Source organism: Trachypithecus francoisi, unplaced genomic scaffold (assembly GCF_009764315.1).
Source record: "Trachypithecus francoisi isolate TF-2019V2 unplaced genomic scaffold, Tfra_2.0 Contig01579, whole genome shotgun sequence".
NCBI classification, from domain to species: domain Eukaryota; kingdom Metazoa; phylum Chordata; class Mammalia; order Primates; family Cercopithecidae; genus Trachypithecus; species Trachypithecus francoisi.
In genome coordinates this window covers 11504020-11524178 of record NW_022681442.1, presented here as the reverse complement: position 1 = coordinate 11524178, position 20159 = coordinate 11504020, and the positions used below count along the sequence as shown (strand labels likewise).

General features: G+C 40.3%; 1 protein-coding gene across 3 annotated transcripts in view; it reads left to right on the top strand.

Annotated features, from left to right (window-relative positions):
- SEC23IP (SEC23 interacting protein) overlaps positions 1-20159 on the top strand; it is a 50268-nt gene that overhangs the window by 8743 nt on the left and 21366 nt on the right. For all 3 annotated transcript variants that reach the window (XR_004430047.1, XM_033181096.1, XM_033181089.1), the window contains exons 3-12: positions 1925-2135; positions 3271-3464; positions 7523-7612; positions 10836-10956; positions 13685-13774; positions 14685-14826; positions 16760-16968; positions 17322-17440; positions 18359-18511; positions 19802-19897. Coding sequence is in view for 2 of the 3 variants with exons in the window: in XM_033181096.1 (XP_033036987.1) it covers positions 1925-2135; positions 3271-3464; positions 7523-7612; positions 10836-10956; positions 13685-13774; positions 14685-14826; positions 16760-16968; positions 17322-17440; positions 18359-18511; positions 19802-19897 (1425 nt within the window). In the remaining variant the exon portion in view is untranslated. The remainder of the gene's footprint in view (positions 1-1924; positions 2136-3270; positions 3465-7522; positions 7613-10835; positions 10957-13684; positions 13775-14684; positions 14827-16759; positions 16969-17321; positions 17441-18358; positions 18512-19801; positions 19898-20159) is intronic.

Genomic DNA, 20159 nt, shown 5'->3' with positions numbered 1-20159 from the left:
TATTTTTTTTTAGCTATCTCCTGCAGAAAGGATATAAGACTTTTTTTTTTTTTTAGTAGAGACGGGGTTTCACCGTGTTAACCAGGATGGTTTCGATCTCCTGACCTCGTGATCCGCCCGTCTCGGCCTCCCAAAGTGCTGGGATTACAGGCTTGAGCCACCGCGCCCGGCTGATATAAGACATTTTTAATGGCTCTGGACGATCTAGCATTTGAGTGAAATATGATTTAATCAGGCTTCTGTTAGGCATTTTGATTATTTCCAGTGATTTGCTATTTTATTTTATTTTTTTGCAAACATTCCAAATTTATTAATTATGATTTTATAATCAATATTATTGAGGTATAATTTACATACAGTAAAAGGCATCCGTTTACAGTGTACAATTTGATTTATTTAAAGTGTACAATTAGCTGAGTTTTGACAGTTGTACACACTGATTTCCTATTTTAAATAACCTTTTGGTGTACATCCTTGTGGGTAAATTTTTATTTTTATTTTTATTTTATTTTTTTATTTTTTATTTTTTTTTTGAGACGGAGTCTCGCTCTGTCACCCAGGCTGGAGTGCAGTGGCCGGATCTCAGCTCACTGCAAGCTCCACCTCCCGGGTTCCCGCCATTCTCCTGCCTCAGCCTCCCGAGTAGCTGGGACTACAGGCGCCCGCCACCTTGCCCGGCTAGATTTTTGTGTTTTTTTAGTAGAGATGGGGTTTCACCGTGTTAGCCAGGGTGGTCTCGATCTCCTGACCTCGTGATCTGCCCATCTCGGCCTCCCAAAGTGCTGGGATTACAGGCTTGAGCCACTATTTTTATTTTTTATTTATTTTAGGAGACGGAGTCTCGCTTTGTTACTCAGCCTGTAGTGTAGTGGTGCAGTCTCAGCTCACTGCAACCTTCGCCTCCCGGGTTCGAGCGATTCTCCTGCCTCAGCCTCCCAAATAGCTGGGATTACAGGCCCATGCCACCACATCCAGCTGATTTTTGTATTTTTAGTAGAGACAGAGTTTTACCATGTTGGCCCGGCTTGTCTCGGACTCCTGACCTCAGGTAATCCACCCACCTCAGCCTCCCAAAGTGGCAGGATTACAGGCGTGAGCCACCACGCCTGGGCTATTTGTTATAATTCTATCTTTAGGATAAATTCTTAGAAATGGAATGAGTAGGTCAAGGAATAGGCATATTTTAAAGGTTAAATAGGCCGGGCGTGGTGGCTCACGCCTGTAATCCCAACGCTTTGAGAGGCCAACGCAGGCGGGTCATCTGAGGTTGGGAGTTTGCAACCAGCCTGACCAATCTGGAGAAACCCTGTCTCTACTGAAAATACAAAATTAGCTGGGTGTGGTGGCACATGCCTGTAATCCCAGCTACTCGGGAGGCTGAGGCAGGAGAATCGCTTGAACCCGGGAGACGGAGGTTGCGCATTGCGCCATTGCACTCCAGCCTGGGCAACAAGCGCGAAACTCCGCCTCACACACACACAGGAAAGGTTAAATAAATCATGGAAGAAGTATTGCTAGATTGATTTCTATAAAGGTGTTAGTTTACTTTGTTCTGTGAGAAGGTCTAGTTCACCTTGTAATTGATTTTTTTCTAAATTTTTAAATTTTTAATTTTTGTGGGTACATAGTAGATGTATATGTTTATGGGTTACATGAGATATTTTGTTACAGGCATGCAATGTGTAATCATCACATCAGGAAAAATGGGGTATAGGTATCCCTCCCCTCAAGCATTTATCCTTGATTTGGGGTTTTGTTAGGTTTAAAAATTCTTCTTAAAATTGCTTTGGGGTCTAGTTATTACACTATATAATTGTCCAGATATACATGTAGGATAATTACTACTAACATCAGTTTGGGTGTGAAGCATATTCAGAATTCTTTTGGACAAGTATGACAGTCTTAACTTTGCCGTCCCCTCCAGGTTCCTCCTTCAATGCAGTCTCCGGCACAGCAGCAGATACCCGCCAGACCTGGGGCTCCCTCTGTTCAAGTGCCACCTCCTTTTCTACTTCAAAACCAATATGAGCCTGTTCAGCCCCACTGGTTTTACTGCAAGGAGGTAGAATACAAACAACTCTGGATGCCTTTTAGTATGTTTGATTCTTTGAATCTTGAAGAAATCTATAATTCAGGTAAACATTGGTCATGCATCATTCATATCTGATTTTACGAAGAGAAGGAATGAGTATTTATCCATGATGTATTTTCTGTGAATGTCAAATTCTTTGATCCTTGTAGACCCCAGACTCTGTACCTTAAGATGACGATATTAATGTAAGTCCTGAGTTACTGGGGTAAGGTATTTGAAGAAGTGTTTTAGTAATTTACTTTGTAGTTTAAAGGTATTTTGAATCAGAGAACTTGAGCAGTTCATATAATCCAGGTTTCAATTTTTCTGTTTCCCTTATTCATTTGGGAATGAATTTCCAAATGAATAAGGGGCATTTATAAAGGGCTTTCTGTGGAACTCTCGATCCTGGAGATGCTCTGTGAAAAAAGTGTTCCCTGGTCAGATGAGTTTTGGAAATGCTGCTCATTGTACCTAGGTCTTGAGAGAGATGGTGTGCAGGAGCGCGTTAATGCTTTGAGAAGTCGTGCAGTGTAGAAACGTGTTTCTTTGTGTATCCTGGTATTATTTGATTGTGGACTTAAAAGTCACCTATTAATGGCCTTTAGAAACATATTCCATGGAACATTGTTGTATGTAGATATTATTGTTCTGATTTAAAAAAAAATCCATCAGTTCTTTGAATTATGTTTTTAAAGTTTGCCTTGACTGTTTCTTTTCTACTTAAGAAGAGTCATAATTTTCAACAGCACAGATTAATCTTAAACTTCTATTTTTAAATAAAAATGAGCTTAGTTTTTTGTCTTTAAAGACTGAGTAGTCACCGTATTCATTAGTTATTTTATTTTTATTTTCTTGAGACAGAGTCTCACTCTGCTGCCTAGGCTGGAGTGCAGTGGTGCAATCTGGACTCACTGCAACCTCTGCTTCCTGAGTTCAAACAATTCTGCCTCAGCCTCCCAAGTAGCTGGGATTACAAGCATGTGCCACCACACCTGGCTAATTTTTGTATTTTTAGTAGGCAGGGGGGTTTCACCATTGGCCAGACTGGTCTCAGACTCCTGACCTCAAGTGATCCACCTGCCTCGGCCTCCCAGAGTGCTGGGATTACAGGCATGAGCCACTGTGCCCAGCTGATTATTGATTATTTTAAAATACGCCTTGCAGCAGTCAGGAAAAGTGTTAATTTTGTTCTCTAGTTCAGCCAGATCCAGAGAGCGTGGTTCTTGGCACGGATGGAGGGCGCTACGATGTTTACCTCTATGACCGAATAAGGAAGGCTGCCTACTGGGAAGAGGAGCCAGCTGAAGTGAGACGCTGTACTTGGTTTTACAAGGGGGACACAGATAGTCGATTTATTCCCTATACGGAGGAGTTCAGTGAAAAACTAGAGGTATGGGAGCTTTATTTCTTTATGAGTTTCTTTAAAAAATGTAGGTCCTGTATACATTGGTGAGTAACATTGACAGTGGAGCTGACTTTATTTACAAGGCAGCTTGTCTTGATGCTGTTCACGGAGAAGATTACTTTTTAAGTGGTGTCATCACTCATGAGGTGCTAATCGTGGCATCTGTGTCTAAAGATAGACTATGATTTACAGAGGCACATCACAGATCTAATAAGGTGCTTGTGTCAAGCCCTCAGTAGTACCTAGGCTGCTGGGATTTGTTGTTGATAGAAAATGCCAGGCATATGTACATTTTCAAATTAATATTCAGTAAAAGGCTTGAAATTAACCTCTGATTTGTGAAAATAAATAAATAGAATTGGAAGAAGTATCATGAGCCTTATTAGCCATCTTAAATCTATAATTTCTTTGTATAATTGTGTTAAATGCTTGTGTTAGTTCTACTTAAGAGTTGAATGTTAGATATTTGAAATACGTTCAGTGAATTCAGTTGCATAGATGGGAAATGAGATACAGAACGTTTTAGTTAACTTTTGGCTGGGTGTGGTGGCTCGTGTCTATAATCCTAGCACTATGGGAGGCCGAGGTGGGCAGATCACTTGAGGCCAGGAGTTTCGAGAACAGCCTGGCCAACATGGCGAAACCATGTCTCTACTAAAAACACAAAAACTAGCCAGGCGTGGGGGCACACGTCAGTAGTCCCAGCTACTCGGGAGGCTGAGGAGGAAGGATCACCTGAGCCAGGGAAGTCGAGGCTGCAGTGAGCTGAGATCATGCCACTGCACTCCAGCCTGGGCAATGGGAGTGAAACCCTCCCTCAGAAAAAAAAGAAAGCATATATTTATATATGTGCATATGTGTGTGTGTATATATATGCGTGTATATATGTATATATAAAGAAAAATGTAAAGGAATGCTGATATCTATAGCTTAATTTTAGACATAAAGATATATTGTAATTTTTGGTACCTTTGGTAGGCCCCTACAAAGCTATCATGTCCCCAGATTAAATGTTTAGTTTTACTGTTTTGAAGCTGAAGTATATATTTTCAAGTCCAATCTGTGTCTGAAAGTCTACACTTTATCTTAACTGTATTTGATTTTATATGGGTGACATAGACTTTGAGGCAGGATAGATATCCACATACCGACCATTGCAGCAACACATGGCTACCTAGGGAGACCTTAGCTTTTGTTCGGCTTCTTCCAGGAAACTCAAACCAGATCGGGGAGAGGCACAGAAAGTTAGGAAGTGAGAAAGCCAGTAATAGAAAGGGAACAAGATACATATTGCTCAATATCCTGTTGGTGATTCTGTCCTATCAGAGCACTAAGACAAAACAATGGAAGGGCTGGAGACAGAGAACACCTTTAATTTGATGAAGACATGATTGTCTACGTGGAAAATCAGAAGAACCTCTAGAAATATTATTAGCACCAATACAAGAGTTTTTTGCAAGTCCGTGTATATAAAATTAACATACGTAAATTAGTAACATTCCTGTGCCATAGAAATAACCAACTAAAAATTGAAAAAGAAGATACTATGTATTTATAACAGAGAGACTATATATTTATGAAACTACAGGCACTGTAGGAAAAAAGTCCAAGCAAAGTACCCGTGAACTTCATGGAGATAAACTACAAAACAGAATTGAAGAATGTAAAAGGCGACCTCAACAAATGGAACTAGGTTGGGCGTGGTGGCTCCTGCCTATAATCCCAGCACTCTGGGAGGCCAAGCTGGGTGGGTTGCAATTAGCCGGGCCTGGTGGCCCATGCCTGTGGTCTTAGCTGCTCAGGAAGCAGAGGCAGGAGGATTGCTTGAGCCTGGGATCTTGAGGCTGCAGTGAACTGTGATGGTACCACATCACTTTAGCCTGGGCGACAGAACAAGACCTTGTCTCAGGAAAAAAAAAGAAGAAACGGAGCTAAACATTATGTTCAAGTAGGCACTATCATAAAAGATATCAGTTCTTCTCAAATTATCTGATAAATTTTAGGCAATCCCAATCAAAATTCACATCGGGTTTTTTTTTTTTGGTAAAATTTGCAAGCTGCTTCTAAATTTTTTGTGGAAGTTCGAAATGTCAAGGATAACCAAGACCATTTCGACAATGGAATGTGCAATCTTTACCAGATAATACTTACTATAAAGCTGTGAATTGACAGGGAATATGAAGAAGTGAAAATTATTTATTTTTTAAGCAAAGTCTCATTCTGTTCCTCAGGGTGGAGTACAGTGGCACGATTTCGGCTCACTGCAACCTCTGCCTCCTGGGTTCAAATGGTTCTCCTGCCTCAGCCTTCTGAGTTGCTGGGATTACAGGTGCCTGCCACCATGCTCAACCAATTTTTGTGTTTTTAGTAGAGGCAGGGTTTCACCACATTGGCCAGGATGGTCTTGAACTCCTGACCTCAGGTGATCCGCCTGCGTTGGCCTCCCAAAGTGCTGGGATTACAGGTGTGAGCCACTACCACACATGGCCTGAAAATAATTTTTAAGATGGTGAAAGTTTTCTTTCTTGAATCATTGTTGTTTGTGGCCTTGCTTTTAGAAATGATAAATTATATTTAAAGTTTCTTTTGTTTTAATCGAAGAGAAGGGTCAAAAGCACAGAAGGCTGGGCCGGGCATGGCGACGGACTCCTGCAATCCCAGCACTTTGGAGGCTGAGGCGGGCTGATCGCTTGAGGTCAGGAGTTCGAGAGCAGCCTGGCCAACATGGTGAAACCCTGTCTCTACTAAAAATACACAATTAGCCGGGTATGGTTATGCCTGCCTGTAATCCCAGCTATTCAGGAAGCTGAGGCAGGAGTATCGCTTGAACCCGGGAGGCGGAGGTTGCGGTGAGCTGAGATCGTGCCATTGCCCTCCAACCAGGGTGACAGAGTGAGACTCCACCTCAAAAAAGACACAAAAGTACAGAAGACTGATGAAGAGGAATTGTTACTGAATGATTGTCCAAGACACAAAAGGAAATACTTCTATTTTCACATGATTATCAAATACTCACTGTGACTAGTTTTAAAAAAAGACTTTGTAACAATTTTTACTTGTCAATTAAAAAAACAAATGAGCAAAAAAAAAAGGACTTGTGGATATGCCAGAGGCCCTGCCTTACTTTGTGTTGAATCTCTCCTCAAGAGGTCCTCAGACTTGTGCTTTATAGAAACTAGAATAGTATGATTGGCCCTCGGTGTCCACAGGTTCCACATCTGCGGATTCAACCAAATACTCTGAAAATATTTAGAAAACAACAACAATAAAAATAACACAGGCTAGGCACGGTGGCTTACACCTGTAATCCCAGTACTTTGGGAGGCTGAGGCGGCGGATCATCTGAAGTCAGGAGTTTGAGACCAGCGTGGCCAATATGGTGAAACCTTGTCTCTACTAAAAATACAAAAATTAGCCAGATGTGGTGGTGCATTGCCTGTAGTGCCAGTTACTCGGTAGGCTGAGGCAGGATAATCGCCTGAACCCGGGAGGCGGAGGTTGCAGTGAGCAGAGATTGCACCACTGCACTCCAGCCTGGGCAACAGAGCAAGACTCTGTCTCAAAGAAAATAAAAAATAAAAATTACAGTGTAACTATTGATATCCCATCTACATTTTATTAGATATTATAAGTAATCTAGAGAGGATTTAAAATATAAGGGAGGATGTATGTAGGTTTTATGCAAAAACAATGCTATTTTATATAAAGGACTTGAACACCAGGGATTTTGGTATCTTTGAGGGGTCTTGGATCCAGTTTTCCAAGTCACTGTTTGTGGTACTTGGTTAATGCAGCCCTAGGAAATGAACAGACTGCCTAAAACTTGGTTTTCTTCATTATATAATGGGGATCCTATTATTTAGGAGTGATTGAGAGTAATTACTTGAACGATATGTATAAGGTGATAAAAATGTTAACCAGTCAGGAGATGAGAACTGCTATTACTGTTATTTTTATCACGATTATAGTTATGATTTTCCTCCATACTTTCAATATGGTATAAATTTGTCTTATTGGAATATATGTTGTTTCTCCCATTATAGGCTGAATATAAAAAAGCTGTAACCACTAATCAGTGGCACCGAAGATTAGAGTTTCCAAGTGGAGAGACAATTGTTATGCACAATCCAAAGGTAATGATGCTATTTAAAATATTAAGGTATTAAGTTCATTTAAATATTTTTCTGTATGTGTTTGATAAATTGTTCATTTTTAGTAACTTCTACAGTGGGAATGTTTTTATAACAAATGCATCGCTTTTAAAATAGTTTCTTACAGAAACAAGTATGTTTCTATGATTCACATTGATCATAGAAACAAAAACACAGATTTTTCATAGGGCAAGGTTCATGCCTGTGAGAGGCTGAGACAGGTGCAATGCTTGAGCCAGGGGGACAGCAGAACCCTGTCTCTATAAAAAATAGAAAAATTAGCTGGGCAGGGCCGGGCACGGTGGCCCAAGCCTGTAATCCCAGCACTTTGGGAGGCCGAGACGGGCGGATCACGAGGTCAGGATATCGAGACCATCCTGGCTAACACGGTGAAACCCCATCTCTACTAAAAAAATACAAAAAACTAGCCAGGCAAGGTGGTGAGCACCTGTAGTCCCAGCTACTCGGGAGGCTGAGGCAGGAGAATGGCGTAAACCCGGGAAGCGGAGCTTGCAGTGAGCTGAGATCCGGCCACTGCACTCCAGCCTGGGCGACAGAGCAAGACTCCGTCTCAAAAAAAAAAAAAAAAGAAAAATTAGCTGGGCATAGTGGCACGTGCCTGTAGTCCCAGCTACTTGAGAGGCTGAGGTGGGAGGATTACTTGAACCTGGGAGGTTGAGGCTGCAGTGAATCATGATTGTGCCCCACTACCCTCCAGCCTGGGTGGCAGAACAAGACCTCATCTCAAAATAAAAAGTAAATTTTTCTCAGGCTGGGTGTGGTGTCTCACACCTGTAATCCCAGCACTTTGGGAAGCCAAAGTGGGAAGATTGCTTGAGACTAGGAGTTTGAGACCAGCCTGGGCAACAAAGAGACTCTATCTCTACAAAAATTAGCTGAGCATAGTGGTGTGCACCCGTCTAGCTACTCGGGAGGCTGAAATGGGAGGATCACTTGAGCCCAAGAGTTTGAGATTGTAATGAGCTGTGATCACGCTCACTCCAGCCTGGGTGACAGAGCAAGACTCTGTCAAAATAAATAAATAAAGTAAGTATTTCTTACGAAGTTTCTGTTTGTGACAACATGATAACTGGAGTTTAGTATGCACTGTAGAAGTTGCTTGATAGTTTTTATCACTTGATCAGAAGTTGGCAGGCTTTTTCTATAAAAGGCCAGAGACAAAATATTTAAGGCTTTGCAAGTTACATGTTCCCTGTTGCAGCCAGCAGCTCTGCCACTATGGTGTGAAAGCAGCCAGGGACAATGTGTAAACCAATGGGTATGATATTTTCAATGAATCTTTATTTATAAAAACAGATAGTGGGCCACATTTTTCCTGTGGGCTGTAGTATGCCTGTCTGTCCGTGATGTGGTTTGCTCTAACCTTTCAAGTAAAAATGTGTCCTTTTTCTTTTTCTTTTCCTTTTTATTGTCTTTATGAATTTATCTTGTTTTTAAAAAAATATTGATTGCTGGTGTTCTGATTCTTTCATTTGCCAGCCTTAATTTCTCTGAGCTCCAAGTTCCTCACCTGCAATAATGATCTCCCAGGGTCATATTTTAGGTAAAGTGAGGTAATTTATGCAAAAGCATCTGGCATGGGGTTTAGCACACAGTAGTTTCTGAGAACATAGGTTTTTTATTTATTCATTTTTTAAAAAGAAAAGTATATAAAAAAAACTTATAATCCAACTACTTCTGTAGTCCTTATTGATACTGAAATAAAAATAAAAACATTCATATGCCAACAAAATGTAAACAGTTTAAAAGGACATTAAATGAAAAATAAAAGCCTCCTATCTCTGCCTTCCTCATTTCTCCTCTACATAGTAACTGCTCTTAATCTTTTTGTTTTTTTAAGAGACAAGGTCTCACTCTCTTACCCAGGCTGCAGTGCAGTGGCCAATCACAACTTGCTACATCCTTGAACTCTGAGCTCAAGGGATCCTCCTGCCTCAGCTTCCCAAGTAACGAGGACTACAGGTGTGCACCACCTTGCTTGGCCAGTTTTTAAGATTTTTTTGCAGAGATGGGATCTTGCTATCTTGCCCAGGCTGGTCTGGAACTCTTGGGCTCAAGCCTTCCTCCTGCCTCCGCCTCCCAGAGTGCTGAGATTACAGGTGTGAGCCAACGCGCCTGGCTAACCTTTTTTTTTTTTTTTAGACAAATATTTTGCATACTACATCAAGTATATATTCTTTTTTTTTTTTAAAGAAAATTTTCTATGTGGTACAGGGCTGAATTTAATACAGTTGGTTTAACAGAATGTATTTCCTAAAAAGTGGTAGGGTTTTGTCATTATGTTTTTGTCATTGAAATTGAAATTTTATTTTAATTGGGAATCTTAGTATTTAAAGGATTTTGCTTTACATGTTGTTATAAGACAAAGACTCCTCAATTGCAGGTTACTTGTCCTTGATTTCTTTTTTTGTTTTTATTTTATTTTATTATTATTATTTTTTGTAGAGACAGGGTCTCTAACTTGGTTGCCCAGGCTGCTCTGGAACTCTTGAGCTCAAGTGGTCCTCCTACCTTGGCCTCTCAAAGTGTTGGGATTACGGGCATGAGCCACTGCACCGGGTCTGTCCTTGATTTCTTTTGTGTAAACCTGAAGTTTTATTTAGCTTTTATTTTTGTTTATTTTTGGTTTTTTTCGAGACAGGATTTTGCTCTGTTGCTCAGGCCAGAGTGCAGTAGCGCAAACACAGCTTATTGCAGCCTTGACCAACTGGGCTCAAGTGATCCTTCTGCCTTGGCCTCCTGAGAAGCTGGGACCACAGGCATGCACCACCATGCCTGGCTAATTTTTAAATTTTTTGTGGAGACGGGGTCTCACCATTTTGCTCAGGCTTGTCTTGAGCTCCTGGGCTCAAGTGATCCTCCCACCTCAGCCTCTCAGGGTGCTGGGATTATAGGTATGAGCCACCATACCTGGCCTATGTTATAAGTTTTTAAATCAAGGTGTAATACTTCTGATTTAATTGTATAATTTTCAACATAAGCATTGGAAAGAGATTGATTTGCTTGATTTTGGTGGTTAGTGAACACTAGCAAGACTCCTTTAAAGTTTGTTTTGGGGGAACAGCACTAATAATTTATAAGTCTCCATACTCTGAGGTGTAGCTTATTATGTATTAAACTACTTAGCCTGTAGTGGAAAGTAATTTGTTAATGAGCTTTGTCATAATTCTGTTGCATCTTGAAGGTTATTGTTCAGTTCCAGCCGTCCTCAGTGCCAGATGAATGGGGGACCACGCAAGATGGACAGACAAGGCCCAGGGTTGTAAAGCGTGGAATTGACGATAACCTTGATGAAATTCCTGACGGTGTGTATAGTTTGTTTAGAACTGAGGTCTGTTTTAGTCCTCTCCATTTTAGCGTAATTCTTTAGAGTGATGAAGAAAGAAACAGTTATTAGAATTCCCTGCCACAGCGGCCATGGCATGCAGAAATCAGCCAGTTTGGCGCATATCTTTTTTTTTTTTTTTGAGACAGGGTCTCATTCTGTCACTCAGGCTGGAGTGCTGTGTAGTGAATGAACACGGCTCATTGCAGCCTCAACCTCCTGGGCTCAAGTGATCCGCCCACTTCAGCCTCCTGAGTAGCTGGGATGAAAGGTGTGTACTACCACTCCCAGCTAATATTTCTATTTTTTGTAGAGATGAAGTTTTGCCATGTTGCCCAGGCTTTTCTCGAACTCCTGAGCTCAAGCTGTTTGCCTACCTCGGCCTCCCAAAGTGCTGAAATTATAGGCGTGAGCCACTGTGCCTGGACATATCTTTCTTTTTGATTTTATTACTTTTGTATCTTTATTTTTTAATTGATGCATAATAATTATACATATTAATGGGGTACACCTGATATTTTGATAAATGTATACAACGTGTAATGATGAAATTGAAGTAAATAGTATGTCCATCACTTCAAACATTTATCATTTCTTTGTGTTGGGAACATTTCAGATCTTTTCTCCTAGGTAGTTTTCTTTTTCTTTTCTTTTTTCAGACAGGGTCTCACTTTGTTGCCCAGGCTGGAGTGCAGTGGCATGATCTTGGCTCACGACAGCCTCCACCTCCCAGGTTCATGCGATTCTCCTGCCTCAGCCTCCCGAGTAGCTGGGATTATAGGCGTGTACCACCACACCCAGCTAATTTTTGTATTTTTAGAAGAGATGTGGTTTCACCATGTTGGCCAGGCTGGTCTCACACTCCTGGCCTCAAGTCATCCACCTACCTCAGCTTCCCAAAGTGCTGGAATTATAGGTGTGAGCCACTGCATCCTGCCTCTCCTAGGTATTTTGAAATATACAATAAATTATTTTTAACTGTTGTCACCCTACTGTGCTATCTAACAGAAGTTATTCCTTCAACATACCTGTATGGTTGTACCCATTAATTGACCTCTTTTTATCTTTACTTCCCCATGACCCTTCCCAGGCTCTGGTAGCCATCATTCTGCCCTTACCTCTGTGAGATAAACTTCTTTAGCTCCTACATATGAGTGAGGACATTCAGATATATCTTTATCTTTAAATTTGAAATTCTGTTAAAATACATAAAGCACATAGCATAGATTCTAAAATATGTTTTGTTGTGGAGAAGCACTTTGCTGATTGGAACTAAGGTTTGGCAACGTTTTTAAGCTTGTGTTTTTACACCCCACTGGTTTGTATTACTCTGGTGCGGGGATTGCAGACTTTTTCTGTAAAGGGTCAGATAGCAGATAGGCTTTGCAGGCCATATGGTCTCTGTTACAGCTACTCAGCTTTGCCATTGTTATGTGAAATCAACTGAAGACTGTATGTAAACAAATGGGCATATCCATGTTCCATAAAACTTATTTTTTTTTTTTTAAATGAAGTCTCACTCTGTTTCCCAGGCTAGAGTGTAGTGGTGTGATCTGGGCTCACTACAACTTCCACCCACTGGGTTCAAGCGATTCTTGTGTCTCACCCTCCCGAGTAGCTGGGATTACAGGCACCCACCACCATGCCTGGCTAATTTTTGTATTTTTAGTAGAGACAGGGTTTTGCCATGTTGGCCAGGCTGGTTTTGAACTCCTGACCTCAAGTGATCCATGTGCCTCAGCCTCCCAAAGTGCTGGAATTACAGGCGTGAGCCACCACACCCAGCCCATAAAACTTTATTTTATTTTTATGTTTTTCCTTGAATGGTTTCACTTTTGTCAAAAACTTTGTTTATAAAAACAGGTGGCTGGGCCTGGTGGCTCATGCCTGTAATCCCAGCACTTTGGGAGGCTGAGGTAAGTGGATCATCTGAGGTCAGGAGTTCGAGACCAGCCTGGCCAACATGGTGAAACCCTGTCTCTACTAAAAAAATACACATATAAAAATTAGCCGGGCATGGTGGCAGGTGCCTGTGGTCCCAGCTACTCGGTAGGCTGAGGCAGGAGAATCGCTTGAACCTGGGAAGCGGAGGTTGCAGGGAACTGAGATCGTGCCATTGTACTCTAGCCTAGGCAAGAAGAGCGAAACTCTGTCTCAAAAACAAAACAAAGTAAACAAAACAGGTAGTGGGTAGGATTTGGCCTGTGGGCCATTGTTTGCCATTGCCTGCTTTAGTGTATATGCTTTGGTTTCTTCTATACTATTATTTAAGAATGGATTTTATTTTTACAATTACATATACTTCATGTTTATTGAAGTGTATGTAAAATGTATATTTATTATAAATCAATACTTGCACTATGAAATCTGAGTAATCTCCATGTGGGGCTTAGTGTCCTGGGGAGTTGTGAAGCCTCACAAGGTTGTGGAGCCTCCGTAGATACAAACCTGCTGTTCATCATGTGCTAACCGCGTCTGGGAAGAGAGAGAGCCTGCTGCCTTCACCTCTTGTTCTGGTTCACTTTTATTTGCCGAGAGGGTCAAACTGTTCCTCTAATTTGATAGGGGTAACGCGGCTTATTCTCTTTGAAGGGTCATGAATTTCTTTGGCAAGTTTGTGATGACAAAAGAGATATCTAGAATATTGCCATTGGGAAAATCCAAGCAAATTGCCATCTTTTATGTATGTTTAAAATTTTTTTTGATAGGGGAGATGCCTCAAGTTGACCATTTGGTGTTCGTGGTGCATGGCATTGGACCTGTGTGTGACTTACGCTTTAGGAGCATTATTGAGTGTGGTAAGTGTTGGGCATATTGTATTTCATGGGATGATCTGAGAACTAATAGAAGGGCTTTGGAGTATTCGTTTTTAGGATAGTTCCCAGCTGTGTACTACTTGCTGAGGGGGCTGTAAGAGGAGATTTAAATGGTCAGTGGGACATACTAATTTGTACTTGATTTGCTCTTGTGACACATGTGACTCATAAAATCCCAGACTCTGAGGAATTAGAAGGGATCTTGCTGACAGCCTTTGCCTGAGCACCTGCAGCAGCTAGGACCACCTCTGCATTGAAGGGATTTATAGTCAGTGAGTTGGGAGAAGTTGTTTAATGGAAACGTGAATCTGCCTGGTTGACTTAAATTTTTGAAGTTTTATTTTTATGTCCATGTAATAATAGTTGGTATTTATTGAATATTTGGTATATGCCAAGTATCTTGGATGTCTTGTCATTTGACCCTCACAGATAAACCTTTGGGGTATAGGCACTGTCACTGTTACCTCCGCTACTGTGACTAATGAGGAACTGAGACCCAGGGCAGTGGGGGTTGGGGGTGAAGAGGTAGGTAGGGGTGGGGGTGAGTGAAACTCTCCGTTCTCACAGTCAGTAGGGCCTGGAACCTGGAGCTGGCAGTGTGATTCCAGAGCCTTTCCCCAAGGTGCCGTGCTGCCTCCTCCCAGCAGTGGTGGTTGAACTGATTCATCCCAAGCATCTATTCTTCTGCAGTGATGGAAAGTTGAAAAGAGCTTCCCAAAAGTTACTTATTCCTTTCTTTTTAAAAAATTTTACTAATTCTCTTATCCTCATTTTTTTCTTAAAAAAAAATGTATCTTTATGTTATTAAAAATACTGGCATGTTTGAAGTAACTGCTGACTAGCTATCAAGCTAGGAGAATTTAATTTATTTTCTTTGTTTTTTTTTTTGAAGTGGATGATTTTAGGGTGGTTTCTCTCAAATTGCTGCAGACACATTTCAAGAAATCTTTAGATGACGGGAAAATAAGCAGAGTGGAGTTTCTTCCAGTTCATTGGCATAGTTCTTTGGGTGGGGACGCCACAGGTGTTGACAGGTTTGTGGATTTTGATAATTTGTTTTTCAAATTAGTCAAATAGAAATTGAAAATTTAAACCATAATATGAAATAGTTTATTGTAGCTTCAATCAGTGTTTTTTAAAATTGTGTACTTCTGACATGATTAAATATTGGCTGTAAAGTTTGCACACTACTTTTCTCTCTGTGTGTGTGCATTCCTCTTGTAAATATTTAAGAGAATCTAAGAAATTTTAGCTGGTTTTAAAATACAATTTTAATCTGTAGCGGTTTAGACAGGGGGCTGTCCTTTATATAGTAAGATGCCCAATGGCCTTTCCACCCAACCAAAAATGTCTCCAGAAATTGCCAGATATGCCCTGGAGGGTAAAAATCACCCCTGACTGAGAGCCACAGATTCAGAACGTTGTTTCTCATTGGAGATGCTCTTGTCGGGACAATTCTTTGCTGTCACAGTGCAGACCACTTAACTTCCTTAGTGTGAAGACCACTCAGTACTAGCAGTGCTCACCAGGCACTGTGACAATTAAAAATACTCTGCTCAATTTTGAATGCTCCCAACTGAGAATCATAAATACAGGTAATAGTTATGCTGGCACCTGTCTAGATTTTAGTGAACGCCATAATGTTTCAGGGTCCATAGTTTAATAAAACTATTTCCACAACAGCATTTTATCTATGTTAGGCCCTGTTGTAAGGGTGTTTTCTTTGTGTGTATTCCTAAATTTCATTTCGGTCATTCTCAACTTTGGAAAGATTTTTCATTCCATGTCGCCCTGTTTTTTCTGTTTGATATTCTCTTTAGTCCTTTTGACCCACAAGTTTTGTCAGGTGTCCAGATTTGCAGTTAACTGGAAGAAAAATGGAGGAGTAATCTTCCCTCTTTAAAAATAAAATAGAAATCTTTGCATATGACTTATATAGCAGCTGACTCTTCAGATAATCCCACAATTCATAGTATAGTTATAGGCACAAATAGCTTAAAAAAAAAAAAAAAGAAATTATTTTTGAGACATCTCACTCTCACCCAGGCTCTGGAGCACACTGGCATGATCATGGCTCACTGTAGCCTTGGCCTCCTGGGCTCAAGGGGTCCTCCCACCTCAGTCTCCTAAGTAGCTGGGACTACAGGCACAAGCCGCCTTGCCTGGCTAATTTTTAAACTTTTTGTAGACATGGGGTCTCACTGTGTTGCTCAAGCTGGTCTTGATCTCCTGAGCTCAAGCGATCCTCCTGCCCTAGCCTCTCAAAGTGCTAGGATTACAGGCATGAGCCACCACATATGGCAGCACACATTTTTTTGGCTTTATTTTTATATTTTTAATTTTTTTTCGAGGTGGAGTCTCGCTCTGTCGCCCAGGCTGGAGTGTGGTGGCACAATCTCGGCTCACTGCAACCTCCACCTCCTGGGTTCAAGCGATACTCATTCTTCAGCCTCCCAAACAGCTGGGTCTACAGGTGCGTGCTACGACATGTGGCTAACTTTTGATTACAAAAAAAATTTTTTTTGAGATGGAATCTTGCTCTGTTGCCCAGACTGGAGTGCAGTGGTACAGTCTCGGCTCACTGCAACCTCTGTCTTTCAGGTTCAAGCAGTTCTCCTGCCTCACCCTCCTGAGTAGCTGGGATTACAGGTGTACGCCACCACACTTGGCTAATTTGTGTATTTTTAGTAAAGACGGGCTTTCACCATGTTGGCTTGGTTGGTTTTGAACTCCTGACCTCAAGTGATCCACCCATCTTGGCCTCCCAAAGTGCTGGGATTGCAGATGTGAGCCACTGCATCTGGCCTATCTTGATTTATTTATAGTGACTGTCTACAGAAAGAACTCAATATTTAGTCTGTGGGGTTTTCTTAGTGTATTTTCAGGAGTCAAAAATCTAAACTTTAAAAAATCTGTAAATTTAAGGTAGATGCTGACTGAATGTGCTGTATTTTTCTTTTTAAACAGGAATATTAAGAAAATCACTTTGCCAAGTATTGGTCGATTTCGTCACTTTACCAATGAAACTTTGCTAGATATTTTATTTTATAACAGCCCCACCTACTGTCAGACAATTGTGGAAAAAGTAGGAATGGAGATAAACCGTCTGCATGCACTCTTTATGAGTCGGAACCCAGACTTCAAAGGAGGTGTCTCTGTTGCTGGTCACAGTTTAGGTAAAACTGTCAAATATTCACATTTAAATACAATTTTTGTTGAGTTATAACTGCTTTCAATATAGGTGATATTGTTAGTGCAAAATTAAGAATTATAGATTTTAAGTTTCAGAAAGGGTAGAAATGAATGCTTTGAGTTTAGATTCTGCCTTTTCTATATTCATCTCTAGTATTACCTAGGGAATGCTACGTATTTTAATTTATTCTGCTGTTTGATAAAATAAAATTATTAATGATCAGGTCTTGAGTAACATGTAACTTCTGTATGACTTTTGACTATAGACATTGAAAAATGAGTTTAGTGTTATAAAAGCACCTACTACATTATAAGGCAAAATGTTTCTTTTTCTTAGGTTCTTTAATCTTGTTTGACATCCTGTCTAATCAAAAAGATTTGAATTTATCAAAGTGCCCTGGACCTCTTGCTGTTGCTAATGGAGTTGTGAAGCAGCTACATTTTCAGGAAAAGCAGGTATGTCTGTACATGGCCAATTAACATTTTGATTTAGAGTCTATGGAGCTGAACAGTTTTCAAAAGTCTGAACTGTTTCCTGAAACGTTTGTTTGTTTGTTTGTTTGTTTGTTTTAACGAAGCCTTGCTTGGTTGCTTGGGCTAGTCTTGAGTTCCCTCCTGGCCTCAAGCGATCCTCCTGCCTTGGCCTCCCAAAGTGCTGGGATCAATAACTCTTCAGAGAATCCCCAAATTCAGAGTACAGTTATAGGCCCAAATAAAATAGTTGCGGTGTCCAGCCCTGAAACTGGTTTTACATATTAAAGTACACCGAGGTTTAGAAATGGAATGGAATCATATAGCTCATTATTTGAGTTTCTCACTCTTCTTTATGGATTATAAATTTAAATATGAAAGTTTATGATTTTTAAAAATGTAAATTATAGGAAATGGAGACATGAGTGATTTATTAAATTTATATACTTTTCAGAATATTCAAATTTTTTTTTTTTGAGGCAGAGTTTCACTCTTGTCACTCAGGCTAGAGTGCAATGGTGTCTCAGCTCACTGCAACCTCTGCCTGTCGGATTGAAGCGATTCTCCTGCCTCAGCCTCCCAAGTAGCTGGGATTACAGGTGCCTGCCACCATGTCTGGCTAATTTTTGTGTTTTTGGTAGAGACGGGGTTTCACCATGTTGGCCAGGCTGGTCTTCAACTCCTGACCTCAGGTGATGTGCCTGTCTCAGCCTCCCAGAGTGCTGGGATTACAGGCGTGAGCCACTGGTCCTGGCCAGAACATTCAAACTTTGAATGGCAAAGTACTGTACCTAAAATTATGATTTGTCTATAGAGCAAAATTGTTTCAGATTTTTCATAGATAAGGAGTTGTTATATGGGAGTTTTTCTGAGCTTGTAATTTTTTCATACTTTTTTTTAAAGTTACCTGAGGAGCCAAAGCTGACTTTGGATGAGTCATGTGACCTTGATGTTGAAAATGAAGAAGTCCTAACTTTGCAAGAAACTCTGGAAGCACTTAGCCTCTCTGAATACTTTAGCACTTTTGAAAAGGAAAAGATTGATATGGAATCTCTGGTACTGATCATAGTTTGCTTCACTTTGTTTGAAATTGTTTTTCTTGTGTGTAGATTGAAAATTAAGAATAAACACTTTTGTATCAAAATATATTCCAGAGTAGACAAAGACTGAAATGGTTTAAAAAATTGAAAAACACAGAAGATTATTTTTTATAATCTGAAAGGCTTTTCTGAGTATGATGCAAAATCCAGAAGCCATCAAAGAAAAAAATTGTGTAACAGTAGACACCATAAACAACATCTAAAGGCCAATGATACATTTGCAACACACATTATAGGCAGAGGGCTTACTTCATTAATATTCAAAGCTTCTACAAATCAGTTACAAAAGACCATCACATCAGTGTGATACGTAAATAGGCAAAGAATATAAATGTGATTTGCAGAAAAGGAAATAGCAAATGGTTTCTTAGCATGTGAAAACTCATAAGAGAAATGGAAATTGAAAGTACAATGGGATTTTTTTTTAACTTACCAGTTTGAAAAAATAGGACGTTTGATAATACGCTGTGTGGCCAGGATGAAGGGAAGTAGGCATTGTGATATATTGTTGTTCAGACTCTAAATTGGTACAGATTCTTTGGAGGGCAGTTTGGCAATATCTTTAAGAATATAAAAATTACCCTTTGCTTCATCAATTTCATTGCCAGGAATATTTCCTATAGAGAAGTATTCACACAAGAATATCTACAAGGATACTCACAGCAGTGTTTGCAATATAACAGAACATTAGAGACACCATTGGTGTTGAGGAGTAGTGTGCTAGTGAAATCATTTATGGTACATCCACATAATGGAGTACACTACAGCTGTTGAATGAATGAAGCAGTGTCAGAGATACCTGTCTCTGAGATACATTTACATGAAGAGAGCAAAGTTCAGTACTGTCTGCATAGTAGACCACACACACAGAAAAAAACACGTAGGGGTACTATGCATACGTAAGACATCTCTTCAAAGAGCGAATTTCCACAGTTGCTGCTGAAAGGAGAATTGTATGGTTGGGACAGCAGTGGAAGGAAGATATTTCATCGTATGCTTGACTATATATAGCTTTGGAATTTTGTATAACATGTATTTTCTGTTAATTAATAGAATGATTTAGGTGTGGAGGCCTAAGATTTTATAACCTAAACCAGTGCATGATTTAAATACGAAATAATTAACTTTTAAAAAGTTGAGTGGCTCTTAGATTGCTTTAGATGATGTGGTTTCTTTATAATTTTCATATTCTCATTTCAGTTCTATCACTAGATTGATTAATGTGCTTGTCTGTTTCCTTTTAAAGCTTATGTGTACAGTTGATGACCTGAAGGAAATGGGGATACCCCTTGGACCCAGAAAGAAGATAGCTAACTTTGTAGAACATAAAGCAGCCAAACTGGTAAAGTTCACCTCTGACTCAAGCAAAACTAAAACTCGTGGTGTGACCAGCTTGTTTATATTGTAGAAAATTTTGATACTGCTATGGTTAGGTAAGCTAGTTTGCTCCCTACCTAGGGCACAGTAAGGGAGCTGATGGAAACCCAGACTTAGGAGTCAGTCAGTGTTGGGCTTAAGTCCACATTAGGCTAAGTGACCAGCCGGGTTTTCCTGGGACTAAGTTCCTAGGATGAAGGGCTTTCAGTTTTAAAATGGATATTTAA